At 48.3% G+C, this 15,283-nt stretch overlaps 1 protein-coding gene across 5 annotated transcripts in view; it reads right to left on the bottom strand.

Annotated features, from left to right (window-relative positions):
* The window catches only part of LOC119184566 (monocarboxylate transporter 12), a 249,508-nt gene that overhangs the window by 213,153 nt on the left and 21,072 nt on the right, over positions 1–15,283 (bottom strand). For all 5 annotated transcript variants that reach the window (XM_075888709.1, XM_075888707.1, XM_075888708.1 and 2 more), the window contains exon 2: positions 8,798–9,000. In XM_075888709.1, coding sequence (XP_075744824.1) covers positions 8,798–8,990 — 193 coding nt within the window. In that variant the 5' untranslated portion in view covers positions 8,991–9,000. The remainder of the gene's footprint in view (positions 1–8,797; positions 9,001–15,283) is intronic.

Genomic DNA, 15,283 nt, shown 5'->3' with positions numbered 1-15,283 from the left:
AACTCTGAAATGGGTCGAACTCCTGAGTACATTCTAGTGGGGCTACCCAACAAGGACGCACATCGCGCTGTGAGTCCGTGCTTGGCCATGACTGTCGCCGTAGCGTATGATCGCTGGTTGCCAGCTAATGAACGCCTTTATTATATATATATATATATATATATATATATATATATATATATATATATATATATATATATATATATATATATATATATATATATATATATAAACTTCGAGAATAGTGCAGTATAGTGCAAAAGTTTATAACTTTTATTACGGTAGCCAGAAGAAACTCTGATGGTCTAGTTCATCTATATATACATATATATATATATATATATATATATATATATATATATATATATATATATATATATATATATATATATATATATATATATATATATATATGGCCTGGCTTATAAGCCATGTTTATTTCAAAGAACTTCTTCCTCATCTGCTTCTCCTAACCATCCCTACTTTCTTACGTCACAGGATCCCCCCTCCCCCCCAAAAGGTAGCACTAGTTACAAACTACAACAAATTGAAGAAGAGAATAAACAAAATAATGGCGAAATTCATAGTTTTACGTTCCGACGAATTTTCCCAATCTCACTAAATCTTCAAGGCCGAGGGAGCAGTCTGGTAATTTCTATGACAACTCTGGTGGACGAGCTTGACAGTTGCTTTCCGAACAGACCGGGCTACACATGAATACTTACAATACTGTTTGAACTCTTCTGAAAACTGAGCAAGGTTCGAATGCATTGTTGCATCGGCAGCTCGGATGTCATCGGGTTATTTTGCGTCGTGAATGGTGCAATCCCGGTACTTTTTGCTTTCGCGCTTTTTGACAGACTGTGACGAAGTGCCCGAGTGCTTGCGGTCTGCAAGCAGTGCTTTCGCGTCTTTCTCGGCGTTTTCTGTGGTGGTGCAGTCGGCGTAATAGGAGGTGAAGGGAGTGCCTCTGGTGACTTTTCTTTGTTTGAAAGAGTTTGACGTCTTGAATTGGCCTTTGGTTTAGAGATACTTTTTTCTGATGTTCTTCATTTGGTGAGTGCTTCTCGGTTGAATTTTGCGTTCGTCCATGCCCTCGTTGCAGTCTCTTTTGTTGTCGCATGAGTTTATGAACTTGGCCTTGCTTGCTTTGCTGATGCTGCTCAGGTGATGGCTGTAGTGGTGACCCTTCCAAAATTGGGCTTTCATTTCCTTCGACGTTTGACGCGTCCAGTATACAGCTGATGTATGGTGAGCTGGTGTCTTGCTTGTCGAGCATAGTTAGTAATGCGTCATCATTGCTAGCATGCTGTTCAGAGGCTTCGGTGACGTGGTTCCTTGCGGACGCTTATGAAAGACTACTGTGTACGAGGTTTGATGTATGATTTACTTCTGCAATTGTTCGGTTCTTGAATTGGTGAGCTCTGCCTGAAGGTACCACAGGTTACGTGGCATTAATAGGTTTGAACTGCAGATTTTGGCAAGTCTGTGGTGCCGTAGAAATGACACGAAGCTATTCAGAGGCTTCTTCTTCGCTGTTCACTGCGAGTAGTTCTTGCACCTGGTAGCGTGTGACGTTCGATGCGTCTGAGCCTTCTGTTTTGTTTGGACTGTCGAGGTTGTGTGCTCCGGATGGTGATGCATGAAACCGTACGGAAGGAGTATGGCTTGACAGGACATTTTCTCTTAGCGCCAGGTCATCTGTTATGAATACGGCGTTCTTATAAGGCAAATGGTGAGTGTTAGGAGCGCTTGAAAAACCGCGTGATGAAAACCCATGTGGTGGACCACGTGTGCGAGACGGACAGTGAAAGGCATTAGTTGATTGAGCAATGTCTCGTGTCATGTGCTGAAGCGATGACTAAAGAAATGTCGACTTTCGTGCAGAAGGGGAGGCCTGCTAGGTGGTTGTGTTTTTCTCGAAAGACGCATTGTCTTCTGTGACTGAACCCGTGTGCCACTTCGTCTTATGCCAGAGGCCGAATTTTGTAGCGCGTACGAATGGTTGAAGACTGCCTGTGAAATCCACAACTGAGTAAAATTGTTTGCGGATGGTGGGTTATAATCGAGTTTTCGTCGTAGATGGTCACTGTATTCTTTAAAATCGAATGATCATTTCTTCCTTGATCTTTTTCCAAGACTCATCGTTCTCGAAGATGTGGGAGAGGTAAAATTTGAAAGCTTCACCGATGCTGTAGTCGAGAAAGTTGACCATCTTCCGTTCCGACCAGGATGCAGCAGTGGCGTGGAACTCGAATAGTTTCAGTTAGTCCTGTACGGGTCCATCGTCCGCTGATCTGGTGTACATGGGGATTTCAAGGTCAGCTGATGGTTCTGTCATGATTCTGGTCATGGTGTAGAGTAGGGATGTACTTGTGTGGTTCACGTTCTGTCACTGCGTCTTGCTAAGATGTTCGATGATAATGGCCGGTTGAAGAAGTGGCCGCCAGGTCTTCATGCTGCCGACTCGTGTGATGCTATATGATGAATGGGCAACGTGGCCTGGTTCATAGGCCATGTTTATTCCACAGCACTTCTTACTCATCTACCTCTCCTAACCATCCCTGCCTTCTTACGTCACACACGCACACACACACACACACGTATATATATATATATATATATATATATATATATATATATATATATATATATATATATATATATATATATATATATATATATATATATATATATATATATATATATTGTGATGTAACGGTGAAGGCAACCTTTATTAGGCCCAGAAGACACGATGAAGCGACCACGCCCAAGGCACAGAACTCAGACAAGCCAAGTCCCCACAGCAGATGAAGATGACGATTACTCATGATGATGAATATGTGTAAAGAAAGTAGATGTGCTTAATGAATGCCTACACTAACTTCCCCCCCACGTGAAAGCGGTCATCCTGACCGCAGCTCTTGTCCGCATTTTAAAGCGAAGATGAACGCCGTATGAAAGGCTTCATGCGGGATACGTGGACTATTTCTGCTGCCCTGTAGCGGCGGTCCATCGGAAGAAGAACGGGTGCCACGCGATAATTCACAGGAGATGTTTGCTCCAAGACAGTGTAGGGGCCAATAAAACGTAATTGAAACTTCTCGCACAGTCCGGGAGTGCGAATGGGTGTAAGAAGGAGGACTTCGTCACCAGGGCTGAAAGACACGGCACGATGAGAGGCATCATATTCAAGCTTGCGATCCTGTTGCTTGGCTTCAGTGTTGACGCGAGCCAGCTGGCGGCAATGAAGTAGACGAGACACGTATTCTTCACTTGAAGATGAACATGGTTTGACAGGCGCAGAGAAGAACGAAACATCGAGGAAAGAAGAGGGGAAGCGACCGTGGACGAGGTAGAACGGCGAGTAACCGGTTGTGCGCTGTACAGAGGTATTATACGCAAAAGTGACAAATGGCAAAATGGTGTCCCAGTTTCTGTGGTCGGGTTCGATATACATCGCAATCATATCTGACAAGGTACGATGGAAGCGCTCAGTCAGGCCGTTCGTCTGAGGATGGTAACTGGAGCTTGTTTTGTGTGTAGTGCCGGCTGCCTTGAGCACTTCTTCGACGAGTGCTGAAAGAAATACTCTTCCACGGTCGCTCAGGATTACACGAGGAGCTCCGTGTCGAAGGATTATTGCTCGAAGGATGAAGTCGGCCACTTCCGAAGCTGATGCAGAAGGCACGGGAGCTGTTTCGGCGTAGCGTGTCAGGTGGTCGACTGCTGTAACTATCCATCGATTGCCCGTGACAGTCATAGGAAGCGGACCATACAGGTCAATGCCAACTACCTCGAATGGTTGCAGGGGACACGGGAGCGGTTGTAATTGTCCACTTTGAGTTGATGTAGGTAGCTTGCGACGCTGACAAAGGGCGCATGAGGCAACGTACTTCGCGACACAGGTGGACAAGCCCGGCCAGTAGTAGTGACATCTTATGCGGTCATACGTTTTCTGGAAGCCCATGTGTCCAGCAGACATGTCGTCGTGATATGTCTTGAGGACTTGAGTCCGAAGAGAGCGAGGTAAAACGGGCACCCAGCGTTGACCATCAGGGTGGTAGATATGACGGTACAGGACGTGGTTGTTGAGCTTGAATTGCGTCAGCTGTCGGCGAAGACGGGCGTTAGGGGGCCGGCAAGTCCCGTCAAGACGGTCCATGATGCGGCGACAGTAAGGGTCAGCACGTTGGTGAGATCAGAACAAACCACACTCGCTTGGAGAAGTTGGGTCCAAAGTAGTTAATGACGAAACATGTAGGGAAGAGACGGCTGAAAGCTTCTCGTGTGCGGCAGTGGCGGGTTTGTTAAGCGGCTCCGAAGAGAGCGGGCAACGCGAAAGTGCGTTGGCGTCTTGGTGCTTGTTTCCCGACTTGTATGTGATAGTGAAGTCGTATTCTTGTAAGCGAAGAATCCAGCGACCAAGGCGGCCGGACAAGTTCTTGATTGTCGAGAGCCAGCACAAGGCGTGATGATCCGTAACCACAGTAAAGTGGCGGCCGTGGAGATAAGGTCGAAACTTTTGTATTGACCATACGACCGCTAGGCACTCCTGTTCGGTGATGGTATAATTCTTTTCAGCAGGGGTCAATGCACGACTCGCGTATGCGACGACTTTCTCACGTGAAGATTTGTCTCGCTGTAGGAGAATTCCACCAATGCCTCGACCACTAGCGTCTGTATGCAGGAGCGTAGGCGCGGTTTCGTCGAAATGGCAGAGGACTGGTTCGGATGTGAGTGCACACTTCAGTTGGGCAAACGCCGCTTCACATTCAGGAGACCACACAAAGGCGACGCCTGATCCGAGCAACTTGTGCAATGGTGAAGCTATTGAGGCGAAGTCTCGAATGAATCGGCGAAAATAAGAAGCGAGGCCGAGGAAACTGCGCAAATCTTTGGCTTTTTCAGGACGCGGGAAGTGTTGGACAGCGGAAATCTTGTCAGGATCGGGACGAATACCGTCCTTGCTTACGATGTGGCCTAACACTTTAATCGTCTTGCTCGCAAAACGGCACTCCTTGGTGTTCAGCTGAAGGCCTGCGTTTGCAAGGCACGTAAGAACTTCGTCCAGTCGTTGCAAGTGCTGAGGGAAGGTTGACGAGAAAATAACGATATCGTCTAAATAGCACAAGCAAGTCTTCCACTTCAAGCCTCGTAAAACTGTGTCGATCATCCGCTCGAATGTTGCTGGAGCATTGCAAAGGCCGAATGGCATGACGTTGAATTCATACAGCCCATCTGGTGTTGAAAACGCTGTCTTTTCTTTGTCATCCTCGTGCATGGGTATTTGCCAGTAACCTGAACGCAGGTCTAGGCTTGAGAAGTATTCAGCACCTTGCAGTGAATCCAAAGCATCGTCTATGCGCGGCATGGGGTAAACATCCTTGTGGGTAATCTTATTAAGTGCTCTGTAGTCCACGCAGAATCGCACGGAGCCATCTTTTTTCCTTACTAAAACAACAGGGGATGACCAAGGGCTCGTGGAGGGACGTATAATGTTACGTTGCAGCATATCGGCTACATTTTGTTCAATGATCTCACGCTCTGATGAAGAGACGCGATATGGTCGACGGCGTACAATGGAAGTGCCATCGGTCTGGATACGATGGCTAATAATGGACGTCTGTCCCAGAGATGTGGAATGGGCATCAAACAATCTGCTATGCTTTTGTAGCAAGGCAAGCAACTCATCTGTCTGTGAAGAGGTCAGTTCTGGACTAATAGTCGCAGCAAGAACAGAAACGCTTGGTGAACGTCCAATAGAAGAAAGGTCAGAACACGCTGGCATAAGCGGGACAACAGAGACAGGTTGAGATTCAGAAACGCAAGCCATTGTGGTGCCTTTAGGAATGAGAATTTTCTCAGAAGTCTGGTTTGTAGCGTAGAGAAGTCCGGAGCCATTGTGGAATCGCGCTAGACCTGAAGCAAGGGCTATACCTCTTGCGAGACAGCGTGCAGATGGTTGGACAAACACGTCACCAGAGTCGATCACATTAGAAGTGATGGCAACTATCCGCTGATGACCAGGTGGTAGCTCGGTCTCTTCAGCAGCGAGCAAGCGAACGGGCTTGTCATCCGCATACAGGGCATAGTCAGTTTCCATCATATGAACAACATTTTCTCGACAGCAGATGGAAGCGTTCGCCGTAGACAGAAAATCCCAGCCTAATATAATCTGGTGGGCACACGAATTCAGCACAGCAAATTGTACAAAATGAAGAATACCAGCTATGAAAACACGAGCGGTGCACATAGCGGCAGGTCTAATGGCGTCCCCTTGAGCAGCGTGCAGTGTAGGTCCATCATAAGGGGTGGTGACTTTTCGTAGACGTGAGCACAAAGAACAATGAATCACAGACAAAGAAGCACCAGTGTCTATTAAAGCGTCCACGTACACACCTTCTATTAAAACAGCTATCGTATTATATGGACGCACTAGAGGAATTTCTGTCTTTTCGTTCGATGCAGCTTTTCCTCCAAAAGCTGCAGAGGTTCGTTTTCCGAGCGTTGGTTGGTGAATTGCGAGACAGGTCGCAATGGAGACGTGGAACGGCGGAGGGGTGAGGGTGAGCGGCGTCTAGTAGAGCGGTAGGAACTGGTTGGCTCAGATGTCGCAGTTGGAGACGGTGAGCGGCGTAGCGGCGGATCATAAGGACGACGTTGGAAAGCGTACCAGCTTGTCCCATCACCCCGTCCATAGGTGTCAAGTCCACGACGCTCGTCCTGCTGACGCTTCCGACAGACGCGTGCAATGTGGCCCCGATAGCCGCAGTAATAACAGATCGGACGATGCGGCCGCCACGCTGGGTGAAAGGGCTGGCTAGTCACACTCGGAGTTAACGAAGCCAGCGGGACAGGCGTCTAGTGTGCGGGCATCGGTTGTACCACGGGTGGTGAGCCAGCGAGGACTTGTGCGTACGTCGGCTGGAGTCGAGGTACTGGAGACTCTACAGACGCTGGCCCGGTCATGGACGCCAACTCCTCTTTGATAACATCCCGCAAAACAGTGTTGGAGGGGGGAGGTGGACTCGGTGTCATTGAGAGGCCGAAAGATTGCAGCTCTTCCCGTATAATCGCCCGGATCATGGCACGCAATGAGGCATCAGTCGTGGTAGTGTTTTCAGAGCTGTCCGGCGGTAACCATTGGGATTCAAGTTCATCTAGGCGTTGGCACGTGGCAACAACGTCAGCGACTGTAGTCGGGTTTTGAATGACCAAGGCACTGAACGCGACCGTGCCTATCCCTTTCAATAGATGACGAACTCTTTCTGATTCTGACATGGACGTGCTGAAACGGTGACAGAGAGCAAGCACATCCTCTATGTACGACGTGTAGGACTCACCGCATTGTTGCTTGCGAGAATCCAGTGTCTTCTTCGCGAGAGCTGAACGAACCGCCGGGGTGCCGAAAATTTGGCGAAGCTGTTGCTTGAAGCGTGTCCAGTCCGTAATGTCCGTTTCATGATTGAAAAACCATGTTTTCGCTACGCCTGTGAGGTAGAAAGAAACACGGCGAAGCTTGGTAGGATCATCCCAGTTGTTAGTGGAACTCGCTCGATTGAACTGGTCCAACCAATCTTCAACATCTTCACCTCGAAGTCCGGCGAACGTGGGTGGCTCACGCTGGTGCGCGGTGATAATCCACGTTGGATAGGCCGTGGTAGCCGGGGCCGTGGAGGTAGACGCAGAAGCGCCGGTTGGCTCGTCCTGAGGCATGTTACCGGACACCTGGTACAAACGACGACCTGAGCGCAGCTCCAGGAGGCAGATCGGGCTGGGAGAGGACGGAAGATCGTAGAGCACACTCCACCACTTGTGATGTAACGGTGAAGGCAACCTTTATTAGGCCCAGAAGACACGATGAAGCGACCACGCCCAAGGCACAGAACTCAGACAAGCCAAGTCCCCACAGCAGATGAAGATGACGATTACTCATGATGATGAATATGTGTAAAGAAAGTAGATGTGCTTAATGAATGCCTACAATATATATATATATATATATATATATATATATATATATATATATATATATATATATATATATATATATATATATATGTGTGTGTGTGTGTGTGTGTGTGTGTGTGTTACATTATGCATATTGGAATATATTTTTAGAGTTAGTCCTTGCTTTGCTCCAACACTAGGGGCAAATCATAGTTGTTGCTATAGAGAAGAGCAAAAAGGTTCACGGAAAGGTGGAAGAGATGAAAATTCGTGTATGCCGGATGTGTAGCCTTCAACAATCAAGCCTTGATGTCCGCTTAATGAGGAATGGGCTGCATCCCGTGTCCGCGTATTTCTCATCGTCATAGAAAGACGGTCAATTAAAACGGTTTGATCACGTCTTTTATGTTTCCCTACTTGTGCGTTATTGAAGTATTCACAATTTTTTGACGCGCTGGTACACTTCAATATGTGTACCAGCCGAATGTGCAGCCAAAGCAGGAACAAATATAGGTGACTTTTGCGCATCAGACGGCAAGAAATTCGCTGATGGAAATATAGAACGCGCACCTGGAAGCAAGCCCCATGCATCGACAAATAGTGCGTCTAAATGTTTTGGCACACACATCACAGAGGCTGTAGGCCTAGTCTCGTGGCCGCAAGCACCAAGCACATCTCACTATGCAACAAAGGATTAGAAATTTACTCTGAAACTTTGTCTTGGTAAGCAACACAGAAGTGCAGTCTCTGTGATTTTAAGGTGGCAAAAGTAGATGAATAGGACAGACAGTGGAGAATTAGCAGTTCTTAATAGTGTTTTACAGAGCGCGTCGTAGATACTCACTCGAGAGGCTAGCAAGAAGGTCTATGGTGCTCATTGGCCAAGAGGCCTCCTGTCTAGTGACATGGAATGCCTCCAATATGCCGACGTAGATGATGCTGAACACACGCTGCCCAATGCACACCATAAACAGGAACCAGCTGGAGAAGGCCGCAACCACCCAACTCTGGCGGGAGTCAACGCCATAAAGCATCATGATGGGTGCCCTGCAAATACGTGATAGGTTCGCTTTTCAGGTATAACACAATTGCGTGACCGGCAGATTTTCGGATCAAGGATTCTGCACATACATAGCTCCTGTTGCCTCCTGCGTTCAGATGAATGACGACGTAACATGTCAAGAACATGCTTAGAGCGCAGCTCTTGGGCGCTCATCCTTGTGTTGAGCGGTGTCGCCTTTGGCGTCGGTAGTGCAACCGAGAGAAAGAGTATGTGCCGTAAGAATTAGGCACAATCCCGTAATAGCTGGTTCGAGTATCATACGATTAGAGCGCAGCACAAGTACCCGTTGCTGCAATGAGCGACGTTGGTGGCGTAACCGAGCCAACGAGTATGTGTTATAGGAATCGGACAGACCAGGTGCAAGTATCATAGGACAATACTGCAGCTCACGCACCCGTCGCTGCGTTGAAGGGCGTCGCTGGCGTAGCCGAGCGAATAAATATGTGTTATAAGAATCAGGCACTATTATGTACAGCAGATGCGAGTATCATAGGACAAGACCGCAACTTATCACCCGTTGCTGCGTTGAGCGGCGTCGGTGGCGTAAACGAGCGAATGAATGCGTTATAGGAATCGCGCACTATCATGTAGAGCAGCTGCGAGTATCATAGGACAAAAGCACAGCTCAGGCGGCCGTTGCTGCAATGAGCGGCATCGGTGGGCGTAACCGAGCCAACGTGTACGTGTTATAGGAATCGAGCACTATTATGTAGACCAGGTTCGAATATCATAGGACAAGACCGCAGCTCTGGTGCCCATTGCTACGTTGAGCGGCGTCGGCGGCGTGACCGAGTGAATAAATACATGTTATAGGAATCGAGCACTAATAAGTACAGCAGTTGCGAGTATCATAAGACTGGAGCGCAGCTCCGATGCCCGTAGCAGCATTGAGCGGTGCCGGTGGCGTAACCGAGCGAATGTGTTATAGGAATCAAGATCTATCACGTAGAGCAGGTGCCAGTATCGTAGGACTAGAGCACAGCTCAGGTGCCGGTCGCTGCATTTAGCGGCATCGGCGGCGTAACCGAGTGAATAAGTATGTATTATAGAAATCCGGCTCTGTTATGTACAGCAGGGGCATCGTAGGGCTAGAGCGCAGCCCTGATGCCCGTTCCTGCGTTGAGCGGCGTTGGCGGCGTATCCAAGTGAATAAGTAGGCTTTATAGTAATCGCGAACTATTATGAACAGCAGGTGCGGGTATCATAGGACTACAGCGCAGCTCTGGTGCCCATTGTTGCGTTGAGCGGCTCGGTGGCGTAAACGAGCGAATAAGTATGTAATATATAAATCGCACTCTATTATGTACAGCAGGTGCATCGTAGGACTAGAGCGCAGCCCTGATGCCAGTTGCTACTTAGAGCGGCGCCGGTGGCGTAACCGAGGGAAGAAGTATGTGTTATAGGAATCGGGCTGTATCATATAAAGCATGTGCGAGTATCATAGGATTATAGCATAGCTCAGAAACCCGTTGCTGCATTGAGAGGCGTCGACGGCGTAACCGAGTGAATAAGTACGTTTTATAGGAATCGGGCACTATCATGCAGAGCAGGTGCGAGTATCATAGGACAAGAGCGCAGCTCTAGTGCCCGTTGCTGCGTTGAGCGGCGCCGGTGGCATGACCGAGTGAATGAATACGTGTTATAGGAAGCGGGCATTATCATGTAGAGCAGGTGCGAGTATCATAAGACTAGAGCATAGCTCAGGTGCGCGTTGCTGCGTTCAGTGGTGTCAGTGGCGTAACCAAGAAACTGATTATGTGTTATAGGAATCGGGCACTATCATGCAGAGCAGGTGCGAGTATTATATGAATAGAGCACAGCTCAGGTGCCCGTTGCTGCGTTCAGTGGTGTCGGTGGCGTAACTAGGAGAATGAGTATGTGTTATAGGAATCGGGCACTATGATGTAGAGCAGGTGCGAGTATTATATGACTAGAGCACAGCTCAGGTGCCCGTTGCTGCGTTCAGTGGTGTCAGTGGCGTAACCAGGAGAATGAGTATGTGTTATAGCAATCGAAAACTTGGGATAGGCACAAATTGGATGCATGCACTAAAGTACAAACAAGGCAAAATAACTACCAATATGGATAGGATAGTTAAAATAGCGGAGGAGTTTTTCAGAGATCTCTACAGTAGCTGGGACAACCACAACTTTAATACTATAGGAACTAGCAGTAACCCAGATGACACCCCACCAGTAATGATACAAGTTAGAAAAGCTTTGGAGAGCATGCAAAGACGCAAAGCTGCTGGCGAGGATCAGGTAACATCAGATCTGCTGAAATATTGAGGATAGGTTGTGTTAGAAAAACTAGCCACCCTGCTTACGAGGTGTCTCCTGACGGGAAGAGTTCAAGAGTCCTGAAAGAACGCTAACATCGTCTTAATACATAAGAAAGGAGATGACAAGGTCTTAAAGAATTACAGGCCGATCAGCTTGCTCTCTGTAGTATACAAGCTATTCACAAAGGTAATTGCTAACAGAGTAAAGAAAACATTAGAATTCAATCAACCAAAAGTACAAGCAGGATTTCGAACAGGCTACTAAACAACAGATTACATTCATACTATCAATCAGGTAATAGAGAAATACTCAGAATATAACCATCCTTTATACATAGCCTTCATAGATTACGAGAAGGCGTTTGATTCAGTAGAAATATCAGCTGTCATGCAGACACTGCGGAATCAGGGCGTCGATGAAGTGTATATAAACATCCTGGAAGAAATGTACAGGGGATAAACTGCTACCATAGTGCTTCATAAAGAAAGCAACAGAATACCAGTCAAGAAGGGTGTAACGCAGGAGGACACAATATCCCCAATGCTATGTACCGCGCGCTTACAGGAGGGTTTCAGAAGCCTAGAATGGGAACAGTTAGGAATAGTGGTTAATGGAGAGTACCTTAGTAACCTGCGCTTCGCGGATGACATTGCATTGCTGAGTAACTCAGGGGACGAATTGCAACTCATGTTTACGGAGTTAGACAAGGAGAGCAGAAAGGTGGGTCTTAAAGTTAATCTGCAGAAAATGAAAGTAATGTACAACAACATCGGAAAAGAGTAGCGCTTCGAGATAGGTAATAGTGCAGTTCAAGTTGTAAAAGACTATGTCTTCTTAGGGCAGGTAATAACCACGGAGCCAAACCAAGAGACTGAAGTAACTAGAACAATAAGAATGGGGTGGAGCACATTTGGCAAGCACTCTCAAATTATGAGAAGTAGATTGCCGCTATCCTTCAAGAGAAAGGTATATAACAGCTGTATCTTGCCAGCACTTAGCTATGGAGCAGAAACTTGGAGACTAACAAAGAGGGTTCAGCTTAAATTGAGGACGACGCAGCGAGCAATGGAAAGAAAAATGATAGGTGTAACCTTAAGAGACAAGAAGAAACCAGAGTGGATTAAGGAACAAACGGGGGTTAAGGATATCATAGCTGAAATCAAGAAAAGGAAATAGACTTGTAGCGCGTAGACAGAATAACCGCTGGTCATTAAGGCTAACTAACTGTATTCCCAGAGAAGGTAAGTGGGTTAGGAGGATAAAGAACGTTAGGTGGGCAGATGAGATCAAGAAGTTTGCGGGTATAAATTGGCAGCAGCAAGCACAGGACCAGGTTATCTAGCGGAACATGAGAGAGGCCTTTGTTCTGCAGTGGACGTAGTCAGGCTCATGATGATGCTGAGGATGATGATGATAATAGGAATCGGGCACTATCATGTCGAGCAGGTGCGAGTATCATAGGACTAGAGCACATCACAGGTGCCCGTTGCTGCGTTCAGCGGTGTCGGTGTCGTAACCAAGCGAATGAATATGTGTTGTAGGAATCGGGCACTATCATGTAGAGCAGGTGCGAATATCATAGGACTAGAGCACAGCTCAGGTGCCCATTGCTGCGGGGTACGGCGTCGGTGGCGAAACCAAGCGAACGAGTATGTGGTATAGGAATCGGGTGGTATTATGTAGAGCAGGTGCGAGTATCATAGAACTAGGGCACAGCTCAGGTGGCCGTTGCTGCGTTGTGTGGCGTCAGTGGCGAAACCAAGCGAATGAATATGTGTTATAGGAATCAGGCACTATCATGTAGCGCAGGAGCGAGCATCATGGGAGTATAGAGCACAGCTCAGGTGCTCATTGCTGCGTTGAGCGGCGTCGGCGGCGTGACCGAGTGAATAAATACGTGTTATAGGAATCGGGCACTGATAAGTACAGCCGTTTCGAGTATCATAGGACTGGAGCGCAGCTCTGATGCCCGTTGCTGCATTGAGCGGCGCTGGTTGCGTAACCGAGCGAATGTGTAATAGGAATCGAGATCTATCACGTGGAGCAGGTGCATGTATCGTAGGACTAGAGCACAGCTCAGGCGCTGGTCGCTGCTTTGAGTGGCATCGGCGGCGTAACCGTGCGAATAAGTACGTGTTATAAAAATCCGGCTCTGTTATGTACAGCAGGGGCATCGTAGGACTAGAGCGCAGCCCTGATGCCCGTTCCTGCGTTGAGCGGCGTTGGCGGCGTACCCAAGTGAATAAGTAGGCTTTATAGTAATAGCGAACAATTATGAACAGCAGGTGCTTGTATCATAGGACTACAGCACAGCTCTGGTGCCTGTTGTTGCTTTGAGCGGCTCGCTGGCGTAACCGAGCGAATAAGTATGTAGCGGGCGATGGCCCCGGTGAGCGCGATAATTTTATTTGTGTGCGCATACCAATTCGTATGCCAAGGCGCATGGCGCAGACGCGGCCAACATGCCTCACGTTATCTCCAGAGGGCTGCGGAAGATACGCGGCCACGCCTCTTTTGGTTGTCGCTTTCGAAGCCTTTTTTTCTTGGAAAATAAACTACTCTTGTCCCAAACTTCAAGGAGTGTAGGTGCCTTCTTTTCGCGTCTCCGTGGGGCGAGTACGCTACAAAGTGGTGACCTCGACGTTTGGAAAAACAGCAGCCATGTCAGACGAGAAAGGAACTTTAAGCTCACCCACAACCAACGCTTCGGAGTTAAAACTTCCTCATTTATGGCCCAAGAACCCCAGGGTGTGGTTCAGCCAAATCGAGGCCCGCTTCGGGCTTCGACGCATTACATCGCTGCAGTCGAAATACCTGTACGTCGTTTCAGCACTGGCACCTGACATCGCTTACGCCGTAGACAATGTGCTCGCCTCCACTCCATCGGAGAAGGCCTACGACGAACTAAAAAGCACCGTCCTGAAACGTCTTGAGGTGTCTGAACAGAGCAGGCTGCAACAACTCCTGTCTCATCAAGAGCTCAGTGACCAGCGTCCCTCACAACCACTCCACTGAATGCGTCAGCTGCTGGGCCAACATGCGTCAGAGGAGCGTCAACATCCATTGCTTCGCAAGTTGTTCTTGCAGAGACTGCCACAGTCAACACGGATGATACTCGCTGGCTCGGATGACGTGACTCTCGAACGTCTGGCGCAACTCGCCGACCACATTACCGACTGCATTGAGCCACCAAAAATGTATATTGCTGCAACGGGAAGGCCCGAAAATGCAGACTGGTTAGGTCGCCTAGAGGACAGAGTTGACCGACTGACTGGAGCAGTTGAAAACCTCACCCTGTCCAACAAACATCGGCCTGCACGGCATCGTTCGCCGTCCCGTGCTCGAAGCTCGCAGCACCACGGACACTCAAGCGAGGCAGAGCAGAACATCTGCTGGTACCACCGTCGTTTTAGAGAGCAAGCAACTCACTGCACCCATCCATGCTGGATTTACCGTCCACTTAACGTGGACGGTAAATGCACCGGCCAGTCGCTAACGGCGGAAAGCGACACGGGCCATCGTTCAAGCCGCCTCTTCTTCGTTGTCAACCGCATCACCGGCACACGCCTCCTTGTCGATACCGGAGCGGAGCTATCTATCCTACCAGCAGCAGCTCAACATCGCCGGGGCGGCAAGTTCATTTCGAGCCTAACTGCAGTCAATAATACTGCTATTTCAGCCTATGGAGTCCAGTAAATGACGATAGACATCGGACTCAGGCGTACATATCGATGGCTCTTCGTTGTGGCCGACGTCAGAATTGCCATCCTGGGAGCGGACTTTCTGAGCCACTTCAATCTTGACGTCAGTGTTCGCGATCGTCGTCTTAAGGGTAACGTCACTTCCCTCACTGTTATCGGACTGAAGTCTGACCTGTCCTCATGCGGCATTTGCACTTTCAACCCAGAGTCACACTTTCAAAAGATTCTGGCTGAATTCCCTGAAATCACCAGACCTCGGAACACCGAACTGCCAATCAAACACA

This window comes from Rhipicephalus microplus, chromosome 3, assembly GCF_043290135.1.
Source record: "Rhipicephalus microplus isolate Deutch F79 chromosome 3, USDA_Rmic, whole genome shotgun sequence".
Classification (NCBI taxonomy): Eukaryota; Metazoa; Arthropoda; class Arachnida; order Ixodida; family Ixodidae; genus Rhipicephalus; species Rhipicephalus microplus.
Note: the sequence above shows the minus strand (reverse complement) of the source record. Positions and strands in the feature narration are given on the sequence as shown.